The 26,646-nt window shown below is 46.5% G+C and overlaps 1 protein-coding gene across 2 annotated transcripts; it reads right to left on the bottom strand.

The window, feature by feature from the left end:
• Positions 1-1,193: 1,193 nt before the first annotated feature.
• On the bottom strand, positions 1,194-13,994 carry Slc30a10 (solute carrier family 30 member 10). Of its 2 annotated transcripts, none has more exons than XM_041635387.1 (4): positions 13,379-13,994; positions 12,619-12,696; positions 4,311-4,550; positions 1,194-2,825 (listed from the first exon to the last, which is right to left on the bottom strand). In XM_041635387.1, exons 1-4 carry the CDS (start codon positions 13,992-13,994, stop codon positions 2,338-2,340), a joined length of 1,422 nt encoding a protein of 473 aa, XP_041491321.1. In that variant the 3' UTR covers positions 1,194-2,337. The 2 variants fall into 2 exon arrangements, with proteins under 2 accessions (XP_041491321.1, XP_041491322.1); XM_041635388.1 differs by having other exon boundaries at positions 12,619-12,734; positions 13,570-13,994.
• Positions 13,995-26,646: the final 12,652 nt, after the last annotated feature.

Raw genomic sequence — 26,646 nt, 5'->3', positions numbered from 1 at the left:
TGTACTGCCCTCAGAGAATTAAAACAAAAAAACAAGACAATCAATGGCCCAGGAAACCCCAAACAAAAATATCACACATCCAGGGCTGGAGGTGCAGAAGACAGCCATGGAGCAAAAACACTGCATCCTCTCTACTTGTTTGCACGTTATTAAACACACTTCGGCTGTCTTCAAAAAAGTCATATTTCACACTGGCTCCTGTCTATAATTTGCTGTGTAAGTGTCAATCAAAATCGTTTTCCTGAGGCTAGGTTTAATTGTATTGGAATTAAATGTATTTTCTTTCCAGAAAAAAAATACTTCAGAGATTAAAGAATGTTATTTACATGCAAACTAAAGTACATTCCTTTAGCCAGTAGCAGGAAAACTGTAGAATTACAAATTTTCCTTTAACTACAAGGCAGAGTGGTATGAATTCAGATTCATTAAGTTAGGGACAAATTTCTCCTTTGGCTTCAGCCAGGGCATCAAACGTGTTTATATGGAGGAATTTGCTCACACATGACCACGCTGGGCTCCTAGGGAGTCCACTCATCCCTCTGTCACACGTTTGATGCCCAAAGTAGAAATTTTGTCATTGCTCCTCTCTGGCTTATAAAGTGCATATAATCTAATGCAATAAACTTCTGGGAATTAAAAAGGCTTTAAATATTTTTCTATTTACCTATGGATGGTTGATTTAAATCCAATCAACTTCTAAGGAATAAACAATTTTTTAGACTCCAGACCACAGCTGCCCAACAGCCTCCAAATTTAAGACTAATAATTAAGAAAACAAACAAAACCAAAAAACTGACTCTCACTATTTTGCCTGAACTCCTGGGTTCAAGTGATTTTCCTTCCTCAACCGCCTGAGTAGCTGGGGCTGCAGGCATGTGTCACCACGCCCAAAAAAGACATTTTCTTTAATATGGTGCTTGTACTGGAAAATGTGGGTGCTGTTTCTGTGACCATCCACCACTTCTGATGAATCCTGTGTTGTTTCTCCATAGGATCAAAGCTGATAGCCTAGGACAAGATCACTTTCTGTCAACCTTGAAACTTGTCCAACACAGAGGGGCTCCCTATGTCAGACATCCCCATCTCATACCTATGAGGCTTTGGTTAAAGGACGATGCCCAAACAAGGTGTAAAACACGTGACAGACATTTCCTCACTTTCTCCTACCAATACAGTTCAGCTATATGTCTAAATCAGATCATCATCAATTTATTTGAACTTGGTAACATGGGTCACAGACATAAAACTTTAAGTGCCACCAAACACATTAAAAATCAGCCATCAAATTACTTTTCATTTCTTGGTTGGATATCAACTTTTCCATACAGTTACTAGTTGGCAACTATAATAAATACTTTTAAATATGCCTAATTAAAGCAGAGACAGGATAGCTTGTTTATTTAGCAGGAATGAGTATTCTCCTGTCCCCCAGAATATTCATCATCCCCCTACATGGATCAATGTGATCATAAAACCATTGTCAGAACAGAACAGTAAGCGGCAGCTATCCTACCAGCAGACTCTCAGAAATAGTAAGTCAGTAAGAAAGTAGAAGCCTGTCCCCTCACTTCTGAGTGTAAAGAATGTGTTACACTATTAAACACCTGCAACACGCCGCAGCTACAGCTTCATTCCCAGCAGAAAGTAGACATTAGCCCCCTCACACCTCACAGAACAAAGAGATGGTCCAAAACCCACTTTTCCCGCCACTGCAGCAAAGTCTACCTCCTCTAATGTGTTGAGAGGCATCCTGTTTGTCCACCCTATCACTATGTGTTTTGCATTTATTTATTAGGTATCTGTTTCTCGTGGTCCAAGAATGGACCTAGGAATATATACTTCTGCAGTTCTACAAATCGCCGACTTTCGATCTTTGAGGGGAAGAGAGGAAATCATAGTTCATGTGCTTTCATTTTTTTTTTCCCTACCCACTGAAGCTTTGAGCTCACCTGAGAGTCAGCTAGAAGTTCTGATCAGTTTAAAAGCAAGGGCTAGCGGGCACATCTCGTAACAGAGCAGTTCCTTAGCACGCCCAAGCCCCGACACCACAAGACTGACTTTGAGTCCTGAGTCCCAGCCTTCGACTTCCCTGACACATACACTAGGGAAGCTTGGTTTAGGAACTCACGTCCACACTAAAATTGTCACAGGGAAGCATGAGATGCACAGGGTGGTGTAAAGGAGTGAGCCACCACATAAAAACCAGAAGGCTTGCCGCACTCACGTCTCAAACGTCCGACCCCTACTGACAGGGTACACGCCCACAAAGCTCTTTCCACAAGCAGAGCTGGTGACCCAAAGTGCTGTCCAGACAGTCTGATTTTGTGTGGGCACCCACTAAAAATGAGTACTGTTTTCCCAATGTTGTCCCTCTTGAGTCTTGCTAAGAGTCTGCCCCTGCTGCCTCGGAGAGCCATCCAAAACCATATCAATGGTCACTTCCTGAGCATCGCTTATGCTTCGGTAAGTCTCTCGAGGGGGCCCACCGTTCTGCTCAGCACAGCCATTGACAAGAGCCAGTGGCAGTGTCCCCGGGGGACAGCACAGCTTCTTAGCGCAGCTCTGGTAGATGCAGGGGGCACTGCAGTTCAGCAAGAAGTCCTTCTGCTCCAGGGTTTCCTTCAAGTCCACTGCTTCAAACTGGATGGTCACACTGTGGATTCCAGCATAGTGGAAGATCTCTCGGATTTTTCTGCTGGCATCCTGGTACCCGGTGTCCTTCTGGTACTTGATGTGCAGGGTAGCAATGATCTTCCCACTTATCAGTTCCCAGACATGCACTTCGTGCACACTGCTGATTCCAGGCACACTGGAGAGCTTGCTCACTACAAGAGACAGGAGCAGACAACAGCCAAGAGTGAGTGCTGGAACAGAAGCTTGGAATCATGGGAGGGTCCCGATCTTGCTCACCAAGACTGTGTGTTTACCAACACACAGAAGAACTTGCCAACAGCAAGAACTGCCCTCAAGAGTCGATTTTCTCATAATCACCCTTACCTCTGATTTCCGACATCATGCAGTGTTAGCCTATAAGTAACTCAAAAGCCTGAGGCAAAAAGATTGCAAGTTCAAGATCAGTCTCAGTAAGTTCTAGAGCAGCCTGGACTACATGTGCACAGTCTGTTCCAAGGCAGCCTGGTCTACATAGTAAATTCCATGCCAGTCAGAACAACATAGGGAGACCCTATCTCAGATAGATGGATAGATAGATAGATAGATAGATAGATAGATAGATGATAGATAGATAGATAGATAGATAGATAGATAACAGGTAAATAGATATAGATAGATAGGTTACAGATAAATGGGTGATAAGCAGGTAATTGATAGATGATAAATAGATACATAGAAATACAGAGATTAATAGATGATTGATAAATTGATATGTAGATGAAAGATAGATAGATGGATGATTGGATAGATCAATAGATGACTAGATGATAGAGAGAGGTAGATGGTAGACTTACAGACAGGCAGATAGATAAGCAGACAGGCAGGCAGACAGACAGACAGATGGGCTAGTTTAGCGGCATGGATCAAAATCACTTACCAGAGTGCTACTTCTAGGCATATATTCAAAGTCTATAAAATCTATAGCCTCTGAGGCACATAACCAAGGTGGGCATCTGAGCAAAGCAAATGAGAAGGCTTCACCCTAGACTGAGGAAAGGTCCTTTAATATGGCCTTTTCACAGTGTACTCTGCCACTGAATAACTTTCTGGTTCATGCATGTCAACTAACTAGAAGGCATTATCTATACCATGAATGACTCATCTTTCAGGGGGCAAAAAGGTATAAAGGTATAAATTTTAAAAGGTAAAAAGGTCTAGGTCTTACGGAGTGACCTTAATAGAGTTTTAGCACACCCTTGTCGTGAGGTCAAACAGTCCAGCAGTGCGTCTTTTTTAATATTTATTTATTATATATACAATATTCTGTCTGTGTATATGCCTGCAGGCCAGAAGACGGTTGTAAGGCACCATGTGGTTGCTGGGAATTGAACTCAGGACCTTTGGAAGAGCAGGCAATGCTCTTAACCTCTAAGCCATCTCGCCAGCCCCCCAGCAGTGCGTTTTGCCCAATCTTTACATTCTCAAAAATTTGCGAGAGAATTGTGCTACAAAGAACCTTTGGTTCTTGAAGCTATGAATTATCATCCAGACCGCAAGCCACATGAAGCGTGCCTCCACCACACGGAGATATCATGTGCTTCAGAACACACCAATCAAGCAATGCTCTGGGACCCTAACCCTCTGGATTGAGCGACGCTAAAGTGTCAAGGGTCCCCCTCTACACGCAGTCCACTTACTCAGCTCTTCCATGTTAAGTCCCTTGGGGACCATCTGCAGCAGGATGACAGCAGTCTCCTTGATCAGAGGAAAAGCAGACGACAAAATAATAATGACCATGATGATAGTCAAACTGGGGTCAATGTAGCATTCCCAGTTACACGGGTCTTCTGGTCTCAGCGGACGAACATAGAATATGATGGCCGTGATGACCACAATCACAGACCCCAATGCATCTCCCATCACGTGCAAAAGAACACCTGCCAGGAAGGAAGCAGACCAGTAAGTCCCAGAGCCGAGGGTTGGAGCCACACGACAATCAGTGATCCCAGCTCACAAACCTTAGAGCGCTGAATAGGTCGGAATTTAAAACAACAACAACAAGCCAGTGTGTGATAGACACCTGTAACCTCAGCATTTAGGAGGCTGAGGCAGGAGGACAGCCTAAGCTACGTAGTAAGATGATCTTAAAACAAACAGTATACAATAGAAACTACTCAGAAAACAAAATCTCAGGACAGAGCCATGTGATAGTTCAAGCAAGTGGGGAGCACCTGCTACCTGGAGTTGGTTGCCAGGACCATGTGTAGAACAATGTGGCATTCCTGCAAGGTGGCCTCTGTCCTCTACCTTCCGCATGTATACCCACACATTCTCATTCTCTCTCTCTCTCTCTCTCTCTCTCTCTCTCTCTCATGAAAATGTTAATGAAAATGTTTTTTAAAGGTAAATGATATAATTATATTTCAATTTTTTAATTAAAAACAATTTAAACAAAAAAAAAAAAAGAAATTTCAGGACCCAGAGAGCCCAGAAAGAGTATGGCCTAGGAAGAACCTGGGCTAGCTGTCACCTCCAGTGTCACCAGCCGATACTGCCACGCCATTACCCCCCACCAAAGGGCATTATGATGGGAAACAGAGCTGAGCAAACAATGCGGTGCTTGTTCAGCAAGCATCTGCACATCAAATTCTTTTAAACCTTTGTTTCATTTTTTTTTTTTTTTTTAATTTTTCGAGACAGGGTTTCTCCGTAGCTTTTGGTTCCTGTCCTGGAACTAGCTCTTGTAGACCAGGCTGGCCTCGAACTCACAGAGATCCGCCTGCCTCTGCCTCCCGAGTGCTGGGATTAAAGGCTTGCGCCACCACCGCCCGGCCTTTGTTTCATTTTTTAATTCGAGAAAAAGTCTCACTATGTAGTCCAGGCTGGCCTCAAACTCCAAATATTCCAGCTTTGGCAGCCCAGTGCTGGGACTGCAGGCATGTGTCACCATGCCTGGTTTCAAAGTTTGTGTCTTTATTATATACTCCATGAGTCAGGTGTCGGGTGTGGCTCCCCTCCTGAATCCCTTATGCGCTCAACGTGATGGAGGCCCCATCATCTTTTATTGCTGTTTTTATGGTTGCCAGGGGATGGAACCCAGTGTCTCACCCATGCCGGGTAATCATTCTGTCCCTTGGGTATAGTTTCAGACAGCACCCTGACACATCAAGAGTGGTTCTTTGGGGTCTCTGGCTTCCCTCAACCCCAACTCACTCCCCTTTTCCTGGAGCCCCTGGTCTACTTTTCACTGGCCCATCATTATCTCCGTGCTGCGTAGTGGCCTGAAGAAGTTTCCTCTGAATAAAAAGCCATTGGTCACAATTACATAAAATAAAACTCTACACACAAGGGTTAAAGCTGTAGGTTCTACTGCATAGGACCAAACTAAACCCTCTGAACGTGGGTGACGGTTGTGAGGCTTAGGCTGTCTGTGGGACCACTGGCAGTGGGACCAGGATTTATCCCTAGTGCTTGAACTGGCTTTTTGGAGCCCATTCTTTTTGGAATGCTCAGCCTAAATATGGGGAGGGGGAGAGGCCTTGGTCCTGCCTCAAAGCGGGAAAAAAAAGGTGTGGGTTCTAAAGGTCTCAGCCAATTCATTGCAGGGCAGATGCAATCCTCAGCAAAGAAGGTTTGGGCTGTGATGCACATTAAAATAGAATTCAGGAAATCTAGTCAGTGGGGTTAAAACTGTAGATACAAAGAATTTGCGTTCCTGAAAGGAACCCCAGAACTGCACCCTTGAAATCGGAGCACCTGCAGCAGCAGAGCTCCTTAGAGTCTCGGTCCCACGTGGGTCGTGAGCTGAGAAAGGGGGTGTCATTCACACAGGCCAGCACACCCTACAAAATCACACCAGTCAAGAGCCTCAAATCACCCGGTTCACATTAAGGACACCCATCAACAGACCGTGGCAATGGTTCAGAGACGGAGGCCCTGGCTGCCGAGCCTAACGGCTGAAGTTCAATCCCCAAGACCCACATGGTAGAAAGGAGAGATCTGACTCCTGATGTTTATTTATTGTCCATGCAATAAATAACTATGATTTTTTAAAAGAGTATCCATGACTGGGTATGATGGTATCCACCTACAATCCAACTACCCAGAAGGCTGAGGCAGAAGGATAGACAGTTCAGGGTCAGCCTGGACTACATGGAGATTTTCAGGCCAGCCTAGCCCACAAAGAGACTTCCAGGCCTCTCTGTAAGGCCACATACTAAGACCCTGTCTCAGAAAAACACAAATAAATAAACAAAATTTTTTTAAAAGATAATGAAAGTGCCAAGGCCATAAAGGTGGAGTATCCGAAAGGCCACCCACCATCTGATACTTCACAGAAGCAGTGGGTGACATTCCAGCAGTGTTGGAAGTAGGAGGTATGCCAGGCCAAACTGGTGCTGGGCACAGGGTATTTGGCCGTAAAAGAATGTGTGGTGGAACATGCCTTTAATTACAGCAGTTTGGAAGCAGAAGCAGACAGATATCTGTGAGCTACAGGGCGGGCAGAGTTACCTAGTAAGACCGAGTATAAAGTAAAATAATAAAATAGAGTATTGAACTTCTGATCTATATGCTCAGAAGTGCAGAGAGCAAAACCAGACAGTGAAGTCACCAAGAGAACTGTTTGCTAAGCTTGAGCGTTTAGATGGGGACCCTGGTCAGGGTGCGTGAAGTTGCAGAGCTCATGGTGGAATTATAATCCACCCAGTACACCCACCCACCCATCCACCAGCAGCAGTCGGTCCTCAGGAGACGGAAAGAGCTAACCTTGAAGAAAGAAGTCTCTTAGAAGAGATAGAAACAGCAAAACACACAGCACGGGAATGAACCGTATGCAAGACAGTGCTAACAGAAACCAGAGGAAAAGGGTGACACAGGATGGAGGGGAACCCCGCCCTCCAAGGTCCACCTGAGGTTCCCTCTCCACTCTACAAAGGAGGAAATTGCACTGGATGGCTAAGTGACTTTCCCAAGATCATACAGTCGTCAAATCCAAATGAGTGTTTGAACAAGACTGCCAGGGTGATTTGAATGCACATAGAAGTTGTCAAAAGATTGTTCTAGAAGAAAACATGTAGTTAAAGAAGGTCTGCTTTGGCCACCCCAGGTATCCAAAGGGTTCACTCAGTAGAACTGACAATGATTCCGATTGCTAACTGCTCGCTCACGAACGAGACTGAATGATCTGGCCTGGAAGGTGTTTGAATGGAGCTGCTCACACTTCCTGGCCTCTGAGTGACACCCCTGGTCAGTGGGGTTGTCCCTGTGCCTTTTACTGAGTGGTTACTTAAAGCAACAGGACACTGATTCGATATATACATGAGACAGTCCCACTTTCTAGCACTCTGTCTCCCATCCTCCTGGTCCTGTTCCCAGCCACAGGAGAGAAATCCAAAACCTTGCCAGGGGTGGCCCTACCCACCTGTTCCCCTGACACACGCGAAGAAAGCCTTTGCTTTCTTGGTTGATAGTACCAAATGTTACTGCCCAGATAGGAAAACCTACTATCTCAGGACCCGTAGCCTCACTTAAATCTAATGGGGGGGGGGGGGGTCCCACCTCACTTCCTAGAGGCATACAGCTAGAGGGACAGCCAGAGCAGTGACTGGGGACTGTGGTCCCAGCATGCAGGAGGATTAAGGAGGCAGCTAGCTATAAGGCCAACCTGGATCCACAGTGTGACTCTCTTGAGAACAGCAGCAGCAGAATGTTAGGGGAGGAGGGATAGAATACCATCACATCCTGTCTTACACAAGCTCCACTTCCCGAAACCTCAGGTGGGATGATTAAACTCTGCTAAGCAGAATTTAGGGCCCAAACCATCATGAACTTCAGCTGGAAAGAAAGCCGTGGGTGGGGTGAAGATCACAAGCGTAGTGTGTGTGTTTAGCGTGCACAAAGCTGTAGGTTTAAGGTCCACCACCAATAATATAGCACAATTGATGAAATTGTTACCCCACCCCCATCTCTCCATATAGACATAGAGTGTATCTTCAGTGCTGGACTAGAACTCAGGATCTACAACACTCAAGGTGAGTGCCCTACCACAAAACTACACCCCCACTTGCTAATGTCTTGAAATATAAAATCACAGAATTTCCTCGTCAAAGAAAGGGTGAAGAAGGGGTGTCCATTATCTTAAGAATCACAGAATCATAGCTCCCTGGCAAGATGGGAGGGGAGATTTTCATTGTAACTGATCAATAAAAATTGAATACGTTGGGGAATTGTTTTAACTTGTTTTGCGGGTGGGGGCAATGTTTATTTTGGTCCTTTTTCTGTTTTGAGACAGGGCCTCACTATTTAGTCCAGGCTGGTCTCCAGTTCACATTTTTCCTCTCCCAGCCTCTGGGGTGCTGAGGGGACTCTTATGTACCACTGAGCCAAGCTCCCCGTGCTATTCTGACACATGGTCACACTATGTAATATTAAGTCAAATATCGAGCCCCTTGAACCTTTCTTTTCCTTTTCTTTATGTTAAAAGTTAAAAAAAAAAAAACTCAATCTTTTCTTCTAGTTTTTTTGAAAAAAAAAAAAGTAGTAGCTGGCTGTTGTCACAGTCACCCACTGAGTGAAGGCACGCAGGCCAGATTCTGAACTGGGTGTGTCAGTGACATTTTTGGGGAAGGAGGAGGTCTTTTTGATGAGAACACTGAGGGATCCCTGAGGAAGAGACTGAGTGTAGCAGGCAGCCCCAGGAGAACACTGCCACTCAGGCAGGGTTCCAGAGAGGCCTGAATGAAAGATGCCTTATAGGGAAGAGACAGGTAGCCTCAGACCCTGATACTAACTCTGTGAGCCACAAAGCCTACTAAAGATGGGTCTCATGTGAGATAAGGCCGATGATCCACCTCCCTTTCCTCAGAAACTGGTCCCCATGGTACACGTGACAATATCTCAGGGGAGTACAAGTAATGATGGGTACCAACTGTGGAGTCCTCTGCTCATACCAAAGTGTGCGAGGGACCCTCACCGCACCACTGCAGATGGATGCCATTGCAGGCAGCTGGGGGAGGGGAATAATCAGCCAGTGTCACCAAACTAGGAGCTAGCAGAGGGTCTACCTGCTGGGATGTGGGAAGGAGGGGCTAGAGGGCTGGGACAGTGGGTCGGAAGAAGGGAGAGAATCAATGTCTAGGAAGAAGTGCTGGCTGGCTCTGATTTCCAGAGATGAACCTGCCAGGTGTCCTGAGAGACAAAGATCTCCATGGATGCCCCTGTCTCCTGATTAGTTGCAGTGCCTACAGGGTTACTTTGCAAAGGCAGAAGACCTCCGCGCTTGGCCTTCGCATGCTGACTTCCCATAAACATTGCCACTATCCCCTGAAACTGGCATATACCAATACTGTAGATTTGACCCAAGTTAAAATCCAGGATGGAAGGCAGCCTTCAAAGCTGTCTGTGTGTGCGCGCAATCACAGGGCACTAGGAAAAGATGGGAGCTTTATCTCTGGAGAAAATGAGAAATATCTCATCAAAGGAGATGTCTTCTCAAGTGATACCACACGGCCATTCATCTGTTTATGATGCTGCTGACATGCTGTGACAGTGTTTTAATGCAGCAAGCTTGACCCTATTATTAAGATTTATTATATCAGCCACTGATATATCAGCCACTACAGAGAACTTTAAAAGGGTTGTGCCTACACTTTTGTGGCAAAAGATGAATTTATCTCTTATTCCCATTACAACAAGAGTAACCGTGGTGAAAATGAAGAGATGGCTTGTGGGACTGAGGCGGTGGTCTATTGGTTAAAATGCTTGCCGTGTGTCTTAGTTTGCTTTCTATTGATGGGATAAAGACCGTGACAAAAAGCAACTTCGTCTGTCCCTAAGGGAAATCAAGGCAGGAACTCAAGCATGGCAGGAACCTGGAGGCAGGAGCTGATGCAGAGACTATGGAGGAACACTGCTTACGGCCTTTCTCCCCATGGCTTCTTATAGCCCATGGTAAATTGGGCCCCGCTACATCAGTCATCAATCAAGAAATGGGATATGGGGCTGGAGAGATGGCTCAGTGGTTAAGAGCATTGCCTGCTCCCAAAGGTCTTGAGTTCAATTCCCAGCAACCACATGGTGGCTCACAACCATCTGTAAAAAGGTCTGGCACCCTCTTCTGGCCTTCAGGCATACAGACAGAATATTGTATACATAATAAATAAATTTAAAAAAAAAAAAAGAAGTGGGATATGCCCCCTGGAGAAGCAAGCCATTGCTTTCCGGAGGCCAGAGGCGTGTGTGACTATGGGAAGAGCCTTATGTCTGAAAAGAGAGCCGAGACTACAGCCCAACTCTGTCACTAGCCAAGGGGACTTCGGGGACGCTGCCACACTCTCTAGATTATGTCTCCTCATCTGTAAAGGCCAACTTAGACTACTAAGAGACACTGATCACACAAACACACACACACACACACACAGATTGGGAACTAAGGCTAAAATCACTCTACTAGAAAAATATCTAAGAAGTTACAAAGGAAAGATGCTGGCTACAGCAGGGTCCAGGGAAAGAGCTCCCTCATGATGCCCAACACTGCTGACTTTGAACATAGGGTAGGAAGAATGATAGTTTCACCAAACCCCCAACTTTGAACCTGGAAGTGAGAGTTTTAATCAGGATATGGTCCCTTTCTCAGCAAATTTCTACTATAAAGAACTGTGGCAATAAAGACATCCGATAATGTCACACAGGGCAGAGACTTGGGTAGTGAGCCAGTTTGCTTTTTTCCCACCATTAGCAAAATCACAGTCAACACCAAGCATAGTGGAAAATATGCAATTCCAGCCGGGAGGGGACTAAGAGAGGAGGACTGTCACAAGTTCAAGGTTGGCCTGCACTACGTAGTGAGTCTCAGGCCAGCATGGCTATATAAGAGGACCCTGTCTCCAAACAAACAAGTCATAGCCAGTTAAAATAAGCTGCAATGGGGCTTTGGGTATGGATCAATGGTACACACACACACACACACACAATCTTCTTAAATAAATAGGGTGAATTGTATGTCAGTAATATTCATGAAAGTAGAAAATCAAGTATAGCAGTCATGTGACGTTGGTGTGTGGAGATCAGCTCAGACCAACCTGGCCCTGGGTGAAGGGTTCATGAGAACATGATACACATGTAGATATGAAAAGAACATGATACACATATGGAGATCAGAAGAACATGATATTGATGTGTGGAGATCAGTCAAACATGATACTCATATGTCCATATGTGGACATCAGGAGAGAGTATACTGATATAGGAGGTCCGAGCATGACATTGAGGTATAGGGACCAGGAGAACTTGACACATATGTGGATTTGAGGAGACCATGGCACATGTGTAGAGGTCAGGAGAACACGGTATTGATATGTGGGGATCAGAAGAAAATGGCATTCACATGTGGAGATCAGGAGAACATGTCACTGATAATGTGGTGGTCAGGAGAATATGACCGATGTGTGGACATCAGAAGAACATGATATGTATGTGGAGGTCAAGAGAACATGGCATTGATATGTGTGCTCAGAAGAACATGGCATTTACATGTGAAGATAAGGAGAATATTTCACTGATAATGTGGAGGTCAGGAGAACACACCACTCATATTTGGTACTCAGTAGAAGGCAATACTCATTTGTGGAACTCAGGAGAACATGATTGACATGTGGAGATTAGTAGAACATGATACATATGTAGCAATCAGGAGGTTATGACGCTGATATGTGAAGCTCAGGAGAACATGACACGTATGTGTGACTCAGAAGAACATGGCACTGACCTGTGCAGCAGGCAGCTGGAGCGAGGCTTAATTAGAGCAAAGATAAATCATTAGCAGCTAGGTTTTCCCCCAAACATCAATGCAATGATTAGGCAAGAGGAGAGGGTCATAGTCTGCAGGTAACTGACCTATTCTCCAACATGCTGTTGCCTTACTGAAAGCCGGACAGAAGTCATAGCTGCAGCCCAGCCCTGTGAACTATGGGAAAGGTTCCCAAGCTAGTCCAAAGACAATCCTACCTCTGATATTCAGGGCTTCAGATTTTTTCTCTTTTTTCGTCGTCTCTTCTGGTTCATTCTGGGTGTTCAGGGAATCACCTGCATTCAAAGAAGAAACCTTGTGTTGTGTATAAGTTCTACAAACAAAAAGAACCAATGAACTCAAAATGCAGTTTTGTTACATTCAATACCTCCTAGTATACGGGAGTCCCCACCTCTGCCATACTCAGTCCAGACAGGGGCTTTTCAACCCAGAGGAAGCCTGCGGACCACCCTTGGACACACAGTTTTCAAATTTAAACGGGGCAAGTATAAGCCTACACCTATTCCCAAACCCACAATACCCAAGGAGCAGAGGATAGCCCTGACATTGATGTGTCAAGGGAGGAAACAAGTCCAGATAGCAGCACCAGGGAAGGGGAGGGGAGGGTTAGACAGTACTCCCTATTGCCCAATAATAAGAATTGATTTCCAAGATCGATACTGCCACAATGAGACAGGAGAGGATAAGGACTGCGGGGTCAAGGAGGAAAGGAAGAAGGGGGAAATGTGGGAGTGGGGGAGAAGGCAGGGAAGGGAGAAGAAAGAAGAAGGGAGGAAAGTTAAGTTACAAGAGGGGTAAAATAGGCTGCGAAGAGGATTTTTTTGTTGTCAGTCAGGAAACAAAAGGAAAAGGAGGGAGTGGATGAGAAAAATGGACCAGATGCATGGGGGGGGGGGGGGGCGGGAAAAGGGGAAGGACAAAGCGGTCCCAGTACGGAAGGATGCAACTGAAAGGCACCTGCTACATTCGAGAACACGGTCGCGCCCTCCTGCAGCTTTTTTCCGGCCGAGGCCCCCCGGAGAACCACTACTGCGTCTGAGCCGGGGGCTGTGGCTGCCACAGCTCCTTGGGGACTCCCCAAAGGACCACAAGGGTCCCCCTGATGTGGCGGCTGCGGAGGGCGGGTCTGGCGCCGCCGGGTGCAGCACGCGAAACAGGCGCCGCAGTCCTGGAAGATGAGCAGCCCCACTACGTTGACTGCCAGCCCCAGGGCGCCCACGATGAGCACCAGCTCCGGGTCGTCGATGCGCTCGGGCCGCGCGAGGCGTAGCACGGCCTCCACGAAGATGGTGAAGCAGAGCGCGGTGAGGAAGACCGCGTTGCTGAGCGCGCCCACCACCTCGGCCCGAGCATAGCCGTAGGTGGCTCCCGAGCTGCGGGTACCACGCCGCGCGATGTAGCCGGAGCCCAGGCCCACGCACAGCGAGATCAGGTCAGACAGCATGTTGAACGAGTCCGAGAGCAGCGCGATGGAGTTTCCCAGGTACCCCGACACCAGCTCGGCCACGAAGAAGACCACGGTGAGCACCAACATGAAAAGCAACCGGCAAGTCTTGCCGGAGTAGCGGCCCATTTCTGCAGCCCACCGCGCCCCGCAACAGGTGGGGGGGGGGGTCTGGAGCCCACCTCCTGCCGCAGGCCCACCTTGCCCCGCCGGGGCCTTTTGTACAGCCTGCTCACTCCCGCACGGCCAGAGTTTGCAGGAGTGGCCCCAGGATCGCAAAGGCCACCTCCCGGGGCCCTGCCCCTCCTCCCTTGCCGCCCAAGCCTGACTTGGCAGGTGGCCACCGGCCTGTGTCTCCTTCTAGGACTGGGCTGGAGAGGAGAGTTGCTGGGAGGAGGGGCTCATCGGGATGCCAATCTTCTTAGATCCCCACCTCCACCCTCTCAGAGAGGCGGGATGCACCCGATGGTCCCTGCTCCTCCAGCTCTCCCCACCCCCACCCCAGCGCTACTACAGATCTGTGAAAGCCGCTGATAACGACCTGGGCTGCAGTGGGAGTGATCACTGCACACCCGTGCTTACGTGCCCAGGCGCGAGTTGCAGGGCAGATTCCTTATGAGCTGGTGGGGCCAATTGCCCTTAAAGGCGTTCCCTGCTTTTCCTTTGGTTAACCGGTATCTCCTTCCCCCGTTCCTGTGCCCACCATCAAAGCTCTTTATCCTCTCTTCTTCTTCTTCACAAAGAGCGCGGATGTGTTCTGCTACTCCCTCATGGCACAGTATCCCCATCTCCCCTTTGCGGGGGTCTACATGTTGATCTTTCTACAGCGGAGGGAAAGGCGAAGCCCAGGCGGTTTGCTGCCACACAGTTGTAAGCATAAACGTGGATCGCTGGGCTAGCACCCCAGGGCTAGATCCAAGTTCCTAGACCATCGAAGCAGCCAGGCTTAGTCTCCTTTCATAATATGCTGGAGAGAATTTCTACTGGCCCTAGAGATGACCCAATACCCCTAGTTCAATTTATTGACCCGAGTCGTTTTTTCCAAACAGGGCCGCATCCAGGACATTCCCCCAGCAACCCCTTCAAAAAGGGGATTCGCCATCGTCCCTTCAATGGGGTATGGATGGGGAGCCCTGTGCCTCACTCTCATTTTAGGAAGGGTCTGAAGGCGAAGCAGAGCAACCTCTCTCCACGTCTCCCCACGAACTTTCACCACCCCCAGCAAGAAAAATGCCCTGGTCTGGAGCTTGAAAATGAATACAAGGCCTCCCTCAAAACAAAGTCATCAGCAAGTCATAGCAGTGCGTGCAGGCTTCACTCTTCACTGTTCTCGAGGAAGCTTGAGACTGGAGTCCATTAGCAAAACATTTAACTTAAAAAATAATTTGGATTAAGTTTGTTGATATGGCTTACAAGTGGAGGTCAGAGGACAACTTTTGGGGGTTGATTCTCTCCTTTCACATGGTCTCTGGGATTGAACTCAGAACCCCAGGCTTGGTGCCAAACGCTTTCATCTGCTGAACCATCTTTCCTGCGCCACCTATTTTTGTTTTATTTTGTAGCCTGCTGGGCTTAACCAGGGCAGCCAGTGTGACATTCTACCTTCCGGCCCCACTCATTGTCTTATCCTTAAAGTATGCTTCCGTCTTTTGTATGGTCTCTGAAGGTCCCTATCAATGCCATTAAAATATCCCCAATTCGCTGGGCGGTGGTGGTGCACACCTTTAATCCCAATACTCAGGAGGCAGAGGCAGGCGGGTCTCTGTGAATTCGAGGCCAGCCTAGTCTACAAGACCTAGTCCCGAGACAGGCACCAAAGCTACAGAGAAACCTTGTCTCAAAAAAAAAAAAAAAATCCCTGATTCAAAGGTTCTACCTTACTATTAGAGAAGCTCCAATTACAAGAGGTTTATTAACACTCCCTTTTTATCCAGACAGATGACTCAAGCCTGTAACCCCAATATTTGGTAGGCTGAGGCAGGTGGATTGCTGTAACAGGTCAACTGTGAGTTTGTCTTTAAACAAACAAACAAATATCTCTAGGAGAAATATCTCTACATGAAAACGCAAGGAAATTCTCTAATTAATTAATTAATGTGACCGATAATGTAGAACTAAGAAGGTATAGACAATGAAAATTTTAAGCTATAGAGGTTTCGACAGGTTCCATAATCATCTGGGCCTGTTTTCATTACTGTAAAGTGATTGTATCACAAGGACTAAGCAAATCAGTGTGTAAAGTGCCTGTCACGGTACCTAGTATACAGTAAGCACTTGATAAATGCTACGGTTATAGTTGCTAGAGTGATTAGCAGTAGCGCAGTACACATGTCATAGGATCACTACTGGCCAACAGAGAAAATGCTAATGTACACACACCAGCGATGCAGCCAAGTGCTCTCCCCAGTATATAGCCTACATTGTCTTCACATGATGGAACCTCTACAGTTTTTGACATATGATACTATGACAGCTGAGTGTGGCTGAGAGTTTAGCTCAGTGGTAGAGCACTTGCCTAGCACATGCAAGACCCTGGGTTCAAACCCCAGCACTGACTGACAAGAGAGTAGGGCCTTTTACAACTCATGCGGCATGGCTCAAGCCTTCCTGCCTAATTGTAGTTCGTGTTCATTCATAGCTGGAAAAAAAAAAACAGAAATCAGCAAAAACATATCTCTTCTGCCTCCTGGTTAGTCATTCTCCCAGCCAAGGGCAGATAAGAATTGTGGCACTGGCCCAGGAGCAATACATTAAGAAAAGCCAGAGGCTGAGGAGCAGGGGGTGTCACAGGTATCTGATGTTCCTGTCCACAGCCAGGTCCTGACCACAAGGTAAGTGTTCCAGATACTGCCCATAACATGCACTATAGAAAAGTGGGGAGTGTGTGTGGCACTGTGTGTTATGTTTGCATCTGTGTGTGTGCACATGTCTTCCCCGGTCAGTTCCACTTTGGGGTGATGGGAGAGGGGAGAACAATCTCTCACTGAACCCCAAACTCCCTGATGATCAGCTGGGCTGGCTGGCCAGGAGCTGTGGAAATCCATGTCTCCACTTCTCCATCAGTGAGACCACGGGATGTGCAGATTGTGCCCCCTTTTCACATAGTTGCTGGGGACTGAACTTGAGTCCTCATCTTTGCACAACAGGTATATTGCTGACTGGGTCGTCTCCCCAGCCCCCAGAAAAATGTTTTGCCTAACTTACATTATATGGTCTATCTAAGTCACTTGACAGACACAGGCTGTCTTACAACGTATGTTTCAGCAGCTTTTTGTTTACTGAACTCTTATTTGTAGCCCTGGACCGAGCACGTTATAGGCATTATCCCATTCTACCTTCCAGTATCCTCATGCAGTGTTTTGGACATATTAAATAATGTTTTATTACAAACAATTTTGTTTCTGAAAAAGATGAAGACTGAGCTTTGAAGCCACCACACTAAGATCACACAGTCTGGAAAATGGCAAGTGTAAGCTCTGACCTATGCAGAAAACACCCAAAGCTTGTTTTCTTCACGTATACCAGATTGATCTTTTCAAATCCTTTTGTTCTAAAGTAAATAAATAAATATAAATAAATAAATAAATAAAAGGTCTGTGTTTGTTTTTGTTTTGAGATAGGGTCTTTCTATATAGCCCAGGCTGGCTTTGAACTCAATCTTCTTGCCTTCTCCTCCCAGTACTGGGATTATAAATTCCCTTTTTGGTGGCCCAAAACCTGATGCATTGCAGTTCATAAATTTGGGGATTATTATTCTTTCTATATTGGCATTTTGCTTTTAATATGTCAGTTTTAAAATGTGACTTTAAAAATAAATAAGGTAGCTAGTAAGATGGCTCAGCAGGTAAAGGAACCTGGCACCCAGCCTGACGACCTGAGTTCCATACTGGAAACCTACAAGGTGAAAGGAGAAAGCTGACTCCCACAAACTGTCCTCTGACCTCCACCTGAGCACTATGGACTACACCCATGTACACACGCATGCACACACACACATCATAAAATAAATAAATAAGCATAAAAATTGAATTAGAAATAAATCAGCTTATCATGGTCTTTAAAATTTGGCTAATCTGGAACCAAATCTGAGCACTACTATGTGCTACAAGTCACATGACCTGGATAGGGTCCTCACATCTTCTCTGTCCTCATTGGGGTTACAGTTGTAACAACATCTAACTTGTGGTGCCGTCATGAGTTTACAAGGAAGGTTCACAGGTAAGTAAGTGTTCATAGGTAACCCCTCCCCTGAGTTTGGTAGTCCAGCGTGGAGGAGGCAGATCATTCCTCTCATCGAAGGACTCAAAGCTTTGGTCTGTCTGAAGTGTTTGAAGGGCAGAGAGGCCAGGCTGCTGGGGATCCTCTGTGTTATGAACACTATGTCTCTGGTCTATGGTGACTTAGGGAGAAACTTTAAATATTTATTTTCAGCTTCATCTAAGAAGCAAAGAACTGTATACAAGCATTTAGTAAGCAGTGTCAGGGCTGGTAGGGTGGCTCAGCTGGTAAGGGCCCTATATGAGCAAGAGTGCGGACCTGGGTACAATCTTTGGAACAAAGGTAAATGTGGGAGAAGAAAAACGATTCCACCAAGCTGTCCTCTGACATTCGCATGTATGCTGTGGCCCCCATGTGTGTCTACACACGCACACACACACACACACTAACTTACAAACAAGTAAGACAATTCAAAATCCCTGCAACTATAGAAAACAAGTCATCAGAATGACAATATTTCCACAGAAACAGAACATGGATCGCCGTGTCATTGACTGTAGAGATTTATTGTTGTTGTTGTTGTTGTTTTGTTTTGGAATACAGGATTGTTGTGTGTAGCCCTGGCTGACCTGGAACTTGCTATATAGACCAGGGTGGCCTTGAACTCAGAGACCCACCTGTCTTTACCTCCCAAGTACTGGGATTAAAGGTGTGTGCCACTACTGCCTATGTGAGTTTTTTTTTTTTTAAGGCATAGATTTGTCCAGAGCACCAAGGATGATGAAGGGTTTCCCACAAAGTATTTCACAATACACTAAGTTTGAGAGAGATTGAATTGGTGTGGTGACTCGGTTTTCATGACAGAAGTGAGAGACATGAACAAGGATAAAGCAGTCAACCTCCCTTTGGACGGGTCACCGATGAGGCTGAAACAGGCCTTTGTCCTGTCCTCACTTAAGTGCAGACAGTATCTACCCGGGATTCACTTGTGGTTACGAACACTGACTTTAGACTGCCGGTCTCATCCCTCCTCCAGGTAACAAGGGCATCCATCCCCAGAAAGCCACTAAGATAGTGAGCATCGCTTGTTAACTTGCAAGGATCTAGAATCCCTTAGGGACTACTTCATAAGAGAAAGTATCTAGGGGCTGGAGAGATGGCTCAGAGGTTAAGAGCATTGACTGCTCTTCCAAAGGTCCTGAGTTCAATTCCCAGCAACCACATGGTGCCTCACAACCATCTGTAATGAAATCTGGTGCCCTCTGCTGGCCTGCGGGCATACAGACAGACAGAATATTGTATACATAATAAATTCTTAAAAAAAAAGAGAAAGTATCTAGATTGAGTCAATTGAGGTGGAAAGTTAGGCAGCACCATTCCACGATCTGGGGTCCTGGACTGCTTAAAAGGGAGAAAGTGAGTTGAGTAGCAGCCCCGAATTCTCTGATTCCTGACAGAGGGCTCAGAGGCCAGCTGCCCTACCTCCTGGCTTCTTCATCATGACACACTGTGCAAGGTCTCCGCCTAAACCAACCCTTCCTTCCCTGAGGTGCTTTGGTCAGGTTACAGAAGAGTAACTAAGAGTCACTGTCATGGGGAACGCTGCTCAAGGCCTGTAGAGGTGTGGGCATGGTTGGGGGAAGAAAAGGAGAGCATTAGAGGCCAAACCAGGAAGTTAAAAAATACTTCCCATTCAGAGTTCAACACTACTCATTGGCATGTGGAGTCTGATGGGGAGTGGGATCAGCTATGAGACTACTTCTAATTCAAATGAATCCTCAAAGTTATAGAAAAAAGGTAAAAAATGCCACCTTGGTGTTCATTCTAAACTTCACAATAGTTTTAATGGCAAGTAAAATTCTATATTGCTTCACAATTTACAAAAAGATATGTTATTTGAAGCCATCGGAGATAACTCACGTAAGCGTCTTTCTTCACCTGCTGGACTTCCCTGAATCTTTAGACTACACGAAAATGAAAGTGGCCATTTTCCCAAGAGATTATGAGAAACAACTGTTCAAATAATCCCCGTTGGCTGAGTGTGGTGGTAAATGCTTGTACATCCCAGCATTTGGAAAGCAAAGACAGAAGGGTCATGAGTTCCAAGCCAACCTGTGCTACCTAGTGAGTCTCACACCATCCTAGGCAACATAGGGAAGCCCTATCTCAAAAGCTTTAATTAATTAAATCCTCCCAGTACATGCCTTCATGAATCCACTCAGGGTGGGGTAGCACATGGGCGCAGGTTAAAGAGGCATGAAGACCTCAGAGCCAATCCTAGCTCTGTCAGATGTGAGCCAGTATGTCATTTGTGTTCCCATTTATCATCTAGGCATGGGGTATCACCCTCTTCTGCAGGGAATCAAACAGAATAGCACAGGTGCCCAGCTGGCACAACACCCGAAGATAAGCTGCAGGCAGCCCCTCCCATTGCCGGCTCACCATCAACCTCCCCAGAACTCGATTTCTACTGACCAAGCAGCATTGTAGGATCTCTTTGAGAGGTATTTATAGAGTACTACATGTTTCATAAAATCATCTATTTCCCCTTAGTCCAACTAACCTAATGATTTTAATCAGCTCAGAACTAATTAGCTACTGGTTAACAGCACGTTTCACAAATTTGAATATATTTAAAGGACTAGGAAATGTATGTAGCTCAGTGGCATAGTGCCCACCTGGCATGTCCATGGCACTGTATTCAATCCCTATACTACCACTGTTAGGTCTCAAACTCGGGACAAATGGCTGAGGTACACTTTAACACACCAAAGTGGATGCTGGGCTAGCGTCAGGTTCTCCCTGAATCCCACTGGGTTTTCCTTTTCGGACTCACCTGCTTACAAAGAACTGAGCTCTTAGAGAGGAAAGTAGCTGAAATAGTGTACCTGGTTGTTAGGGTAGGGGGTCTGGGAGTAGGCAGATGAGGTTAATTCTATGACACACTCTGGTCAAGATAGGTAATGAGGAGTGTCTAGAGTTCAAAGAAACCTATGGGTATAGAGATGACAGAGGATAGAGATGATGGGCAGACAGAGGATAGAGATGATGGAGACACAGAGGATAGAGATGATGGGCAGACAGAGGATAGAGATGACGAAGAGACAGAGGATAGAGATGACGAAGAGACAGAGGATAGAGGTGATGGAGACACAGAGGATAGAGATGATGGAGACAGAGGATAGAGGTGATGGAGACACAGAGGATAGAGATGATGGAGACACAGAGGATAGAGATGATGGAGACACAGAGGATAGAGGTGATGGAGACACAGAGGATAGAGATGATGGAGACACAGAGGATAGAGATGATGGAGACACAGAGGATAGAGATGATGGGCAGACAGAGGATAGAGGTGATGGAGACAAGGGGACAGAGATGATGGAGACACAGAGGATAGAGATGATGGAGACACAGAGGATAGAGATGATGGAGACACAGGGGATAGAGGTGATGGAGACACAGAGGACAGAGGTGATGGAGACACAGAGGACAGAGATGATGGAGACACAGAGGATAGAGGTGATGGGCAGACAGAAACGGCATCCAGGCAGGTCCAAAGTAAGAGTAGGCCACACAGAGATTGATCAAGTCACAGCAGCTCACTGCTTACAGAAGAACAGCTAAAAGAACAGCTAATAGTCACCCCTCTCTCTGAGACTGTTATTATTATTAGTTTCAGTCTTAGGTACAAAAGAAGTCAATGAGTAAGTCATTTGCTCCTCCAGAAACATCCAACAAATTGAGCTAGAGGGAGTGATAGCTTCCCTGGGCCTAGAGAAACACAACAAAGAAAAAGAAGTGTGCCCACATCTGAAAACTCTTCAAAGGGAGTTAGATAGGGCTAGCCCGGGGACTGACAACCAGAGACAGAAAGGCTAGACTTCGTGGAGCAGTCTGGACTGCAGCCCATCCTCTGCCCCGTAAGAGAGAATCAGACTCTGGAATGCTTAACACCCATCACCCTAAAGGTGTAGGTGCTTCCTAAAACAAATACAGCTGGGGAGTGATGCCAGCATCCTGTGTCTGTTCCCTCATGGTGCTGGGGAGTTGTGTGTAGAAGGCAGCCCATTGGTTTTAGTTCAAAGATCGTCCAGTTGGGGTGAAGGGGCTTGCGGAGTTTAATCTGCATCATTTATGATGCTTTTGCTCCAAGTCCAGCGGATTTTCGGAAGTCTGTGGGAGAGGCAAGTGCATTTTGCCCATGGAAAGGATTTGCAGTGCAGAATGTTTTTTGAAGATGCCTCCTCCCCATCTCGTCTTCTACAGCGTGACTTTCATGCTGGCATCCAGATGTGGGGGCTACGGGCCTTGCACTCCTGCCACCTCGTCACCACAGCCTTGGATTTGGAAGACAGAGATGCTTCAGCTTTGATTGTCCAAAAGTTGTGCTTGGAGTCTTGTGCCACCTCCAGCCATGGCCTGAGGCTGCTCTTGCATGAAGAAGCCACACAGACAGGTTATCTGTAAGCTTTTGACCAGTGGTCCTGAACATCAAGACTTACCAGACTGTGTGCCGGATATGAGTGACTGCAGTCTCCAGTCACAAAGTGTCCTTGGTTTACTAGGCCACCCCCAGCTTCCCTAGGTGAGACCTCAGACACCGTGTGTACAGGCCGGCTGTTCACATTGTGTTCCTTCCAAACCCCATACTGCAGAATCCCTGGGTATAATTTTGAGGTATTTTGTTAAACAGTAACCGGGAGAGCTGTGTGGCCACTACAGACTGACATCTGTGGAACGTGGAACTATTTTAAGCAAAGCCCAGGGAAACAAACATAAAATATTTATGATATAGCAAACAGAACAAGAAAGAGATGGGACTATTGGGACAGAGACAGAAAACACTGGTTGGGATTGAGGTAGGGCAGCGATGGTTTGAATCAGGCCTAGGGTAGAGGCTAGGTGTAACTAGAAAATGCCTTTGGAGCGAGAATGTCCAGCTCAGGGCTGAGAGCTGACGAGATCTGTTTGGACAGCAGTAACTTTTGGCTGACCCATAAGACACTGACTTCATTCCTCTCCCTGTGATTAGAAAATGACAACAACAACAACAACAACAAAAAATCTATGTTTGAAAAACCAACGTCTGACCCAGAAAAGAACAAAGAAAAGGAAGACAGTTCAGTAAGAGCAGCGGCCTTCCATACGGTGGAGCAGGAAGGAGGCCAAGTGTAGAGCTCTAATTAAACCGTCAGGCCACTAGCACCCAGCCCAGCCTTTGGGAGAGCGGAGTCCTGGAGGCCTGTCTCCAGCCTCAGAGCTGACGTGCAGTACTGAGAAGCAATGGGAAGACAGCCTGAAGAAGCACAGAACACGAGTGGTTACCAAGCTCTGAATATCCCAGACAACGTCTGCTCTTGAGGTGACAATAAGCCTAACACTGAAATGAACTTTAGGGAGCCACTTCCTGAGGAAGCGCAAACACAGGACCCACGGGTTCTGAGGAGGCTGTTGAGGTGAACGGAGCGGGGCACAGACAAGGCGGAAGGAAACTCAGTGTCCTCCCTCCTTTCCTTCTTCCTCTCCCCTTCCCCTTCTTCCCCATTTCTCCCTTCTTTCCCTCTTCTCTCGTTGTACAGAAAGGTTCCACAAAGCCTGCACCCCAGGACACCGTTGCTAAACTCTGCAGTTACACAGAGGATATGCATCACTCCCTGGGAAGGAAGGGTCCGGGTGACACAGAGCACACCTATATACAACACCCTGTGCTAACGGAGCTGCTAGAGCTCAATACTATGCAGGCCTGGACCGTGACCAGTTCTGGCGCCCACAGACCATGAGAAAACAAGCTATCTAGAGGGGGCAAAACACACAGTAACACAAGGAACATCAGAATTAGATCCACAACTTGGAGAGAATGGCAAAGCTGGAGAGAACCCTTTTCTCACACTGCTGAAGCGTGTGTGTGTGTGTGTGTGTGTGTGTGTGTGTGTGTGTATGATGTGCATGTGTGCAGATGTGTGACTCACAATGCCTGTGTACAGGAATGGAGGCCAGAGGAAGACGTCATTTTCCTGACTGGTCATGCTCAGCCTCACTCCCTTGGGATACGGTTTCTCTGACTCTGGGGCCAGGCTATCACCCAGCAGCCGCAGAGATCCCGGTGGTCCTCCCGTGTCTGCCCACAGGTGCTGGAGCAGCCTTGCCTGGCCTTTCCGTGTAGGCATTGGGGAATCCATAGTCTTCTTGCTTGAGCATTCTCGTTTTCTTACTTGCTGAATCGTCTCCCCAGGTCTGACACTGCCAGGTTCTAATTGATCCTTGTCAGCAGTCATGAGCATCTGGCTCACAGGAAATGCTGAGTTGTGGTGAACTAAATTCACCTATAATAAATGGTCTCCCTTTAGGTCATTTTGTCAAACTTTTTGACTTCTTAAAAAAAATGTGGTGGGCTGGAGAGATGGCTCAGTGGTTAAGGGCACTGCCTGCCCTTCCAAAGGTCCTGAGTTCAGTTCCCAGCAACCACATGATAGGTCACAACCATCTGTAATGAGATCTGGTGCCCTCTTCTGGCCTGCGGGCATTAATGCAGACAGAGTACCAAGAATATTGTATACATAATAAATAAATAGATTTTTTAAAAAAATGTGGTGAGAAATTCTAAAAAAGAAAATTAAGACTGAAGTCAGGAGCTGGTGAGATGGTTCAGTGGTTAAGAACACTTGCTACTCTTGCAAGTGTTTAATTCCCGGCAACCACATGGTGGCTCTCAACCATCCATGGTGGCTCACAACTCCAGTTCAATGGGATCCAATGCCCTCTTCTAGACACTTGAGGGCACCAGGCAGGCACATAATGTACACACATGCAGGTGAAACACCCATACACATTTTTTAAAAAGTAAATAAAAATTCAAACGCCAAAACCAAAGTCAAAGGAGAAATTTAGACTGGTAAGCTGAGGCTGGAGTCCGACCTCAAGATCTGATGAGGAAGAATGCCTCGCCCCTCATTTTGAACAGACACGGGATTGTATGCAGCTTAAAAGGTTAAATGGTGATGGGTGTTATGAAGCTAGATCACTCAGCAGAAAATTCAAACTCAAATGCAACAATTAAATATAGAGAATCCAGCCGAGTGGTGGTGGCGCACACCTTTAATCCCAGCACTTGGGAGGCAGAGGTAGGTGGATCTCTGTGAGTTTGAGGCCAGCCTGAACTACAAGAGCTAGAGTTCCAGGACAGGCTCCAAAGCTACAGAGAAATATTGTCTCTATAAATATAGATAGATAGATAGATAGATAGATAGATAGATAGATAGATAGAGAATCCACTGCTCTGAAAGGCACCAGAAGGAGAGAGTGTGTCTTAGCCTTGGTTGTGGACAGTGAGAAGAATGTCTACATGGAACTGAAGGTGGTAGGGGAGTGTGAACAAAATGTGTACTGTCCATAAAAATGATAACAAGAAATATCAGGCAAATATGTTTACATGCACCCAAGCTAGCTTTGCACCAAAGTGCCTGTGGGTTTTGGTTTTGCCTTTTGTTTTGTCTTGGTTTTGGCTTTTTGAGGCAGAGTCTCCTTGTGTAACCCTAGGCATCCTGGAACTCTCTATGTAGAGCAGGATGCCTCTGCCTCCCCGGTACTGGATGTGTGCTCTACCACACTGGCAGATCTGAGTTTGGAAAGGTACCTGTGTAGGGCTAGACAGATGGCTCAGCAGCTGAGAGGACAGGCTGCTCTTCCACAGGACACTAGTTCAAGTCCCAGAACCATGTGGCAGCTCACAACTGTAACTCCAGTCCCAGGGGATCCAATACCCTCTTCTGACCTCGATGGATACCAGGTCCACAAGTGGTACAGACATATACACACAGGTAAAACTCTTATATGCAATTTTTTAAAATCAAGTATGCAAAATCTTTTAAAAATATGCAATACTTTGACAAAACAAAGTCTCAGAAAAATTCATTAAACACTGATTCACAGTGAAAAATTACAAAACACAACCATCTGGGGTGGTGCACCTATAGCTCCAATCCTTAGGAAGCAAAGAAAGCAAGGTCGAAAGTTCAAGGCCAGCCTGAGTCACCGAGTCAAAACCTGCCTCAAAAGCAGAAAGTCAGGAAACAAGACATCCAGAGATAAACAGCAAGCACAGTAAACAGCACGATCAGATGTGCAGGAACCAGGCCCCGAGACTACAGGAACCAGGCCCCGAGATTACAGGAACCAGGCCCCGAGACTACAGGAACCAGGCCCCGAAACTACAGGAACCAGGCCCTGAGACTACAGGAACCAGCCAGAAAATACAAACGCTTATTGGAAAGGAAAAACCTTGAGAAGCCCTAGGCTTAATCTCCAAATAAAAAAAAAAAAAAAGAGGAAAATATGAAGAAGATGAAGAGTTAAAATTAAAGCTCCTCCCAGCCAGGCGTCAGTCTTGAGGTCCTAATGAGGAGACTGAACTCTTGTCCCTGCCAACTCATAGAAGCCTAGGCACAAACGCTGGAGTTCTGCCACCAACTGGCAACAAGCAGCAAGGCCTGTCACCAGCCTGTCAGGGAAGAAGAATCAGAATGTCCCAAGACCTAAACGTCCAGGACCAACAGGAAATCTT

This window comes from Microtus oregoni, unplaced genomic scaffold, assembly GCF_018167655.1.
Source record: "Microtus oregoni isolate MIOR12 unplaced genomic scaffold, Mior012 000047F_ref0000412, whole genome shotgun sequence".
NCBI classification, from domain to species: Eukaryota; Metazoa; Chordata; class Mammalia; order Rodentia; family Cricetidae; genus Microtus; species Microtus oregoni.
The sequence above is the reverse complement of the archived record's forward strand: the minus strand, read 5'-3'. Positions and strand labels throughout refer to the sequence as shown.

Coding starts and splice junctions, on each gene's coding strand:
- Slc30a10 (XM_041635387.1), bottom strand. CDS start 13,994: ATGGGCCGCTACTCCGGCAAGACTTGCCGGTTGCTTTTCATGTTGGTG. Junction 4,551..12,618: donor TGAAGCCCTGAATATCAGAG/GTAGGATTGTCT, acceptor CCTTCCTGGCAG/GTGTTCTTTTGCACGTGATG. Junction 2,826..4,310: donor ACTTAACATGGAAGAGCTGA/GTAAGTGGACTG, acceptor TGTCTCTTGTAG/TGAGCAAGCTCTCCAGTGTG.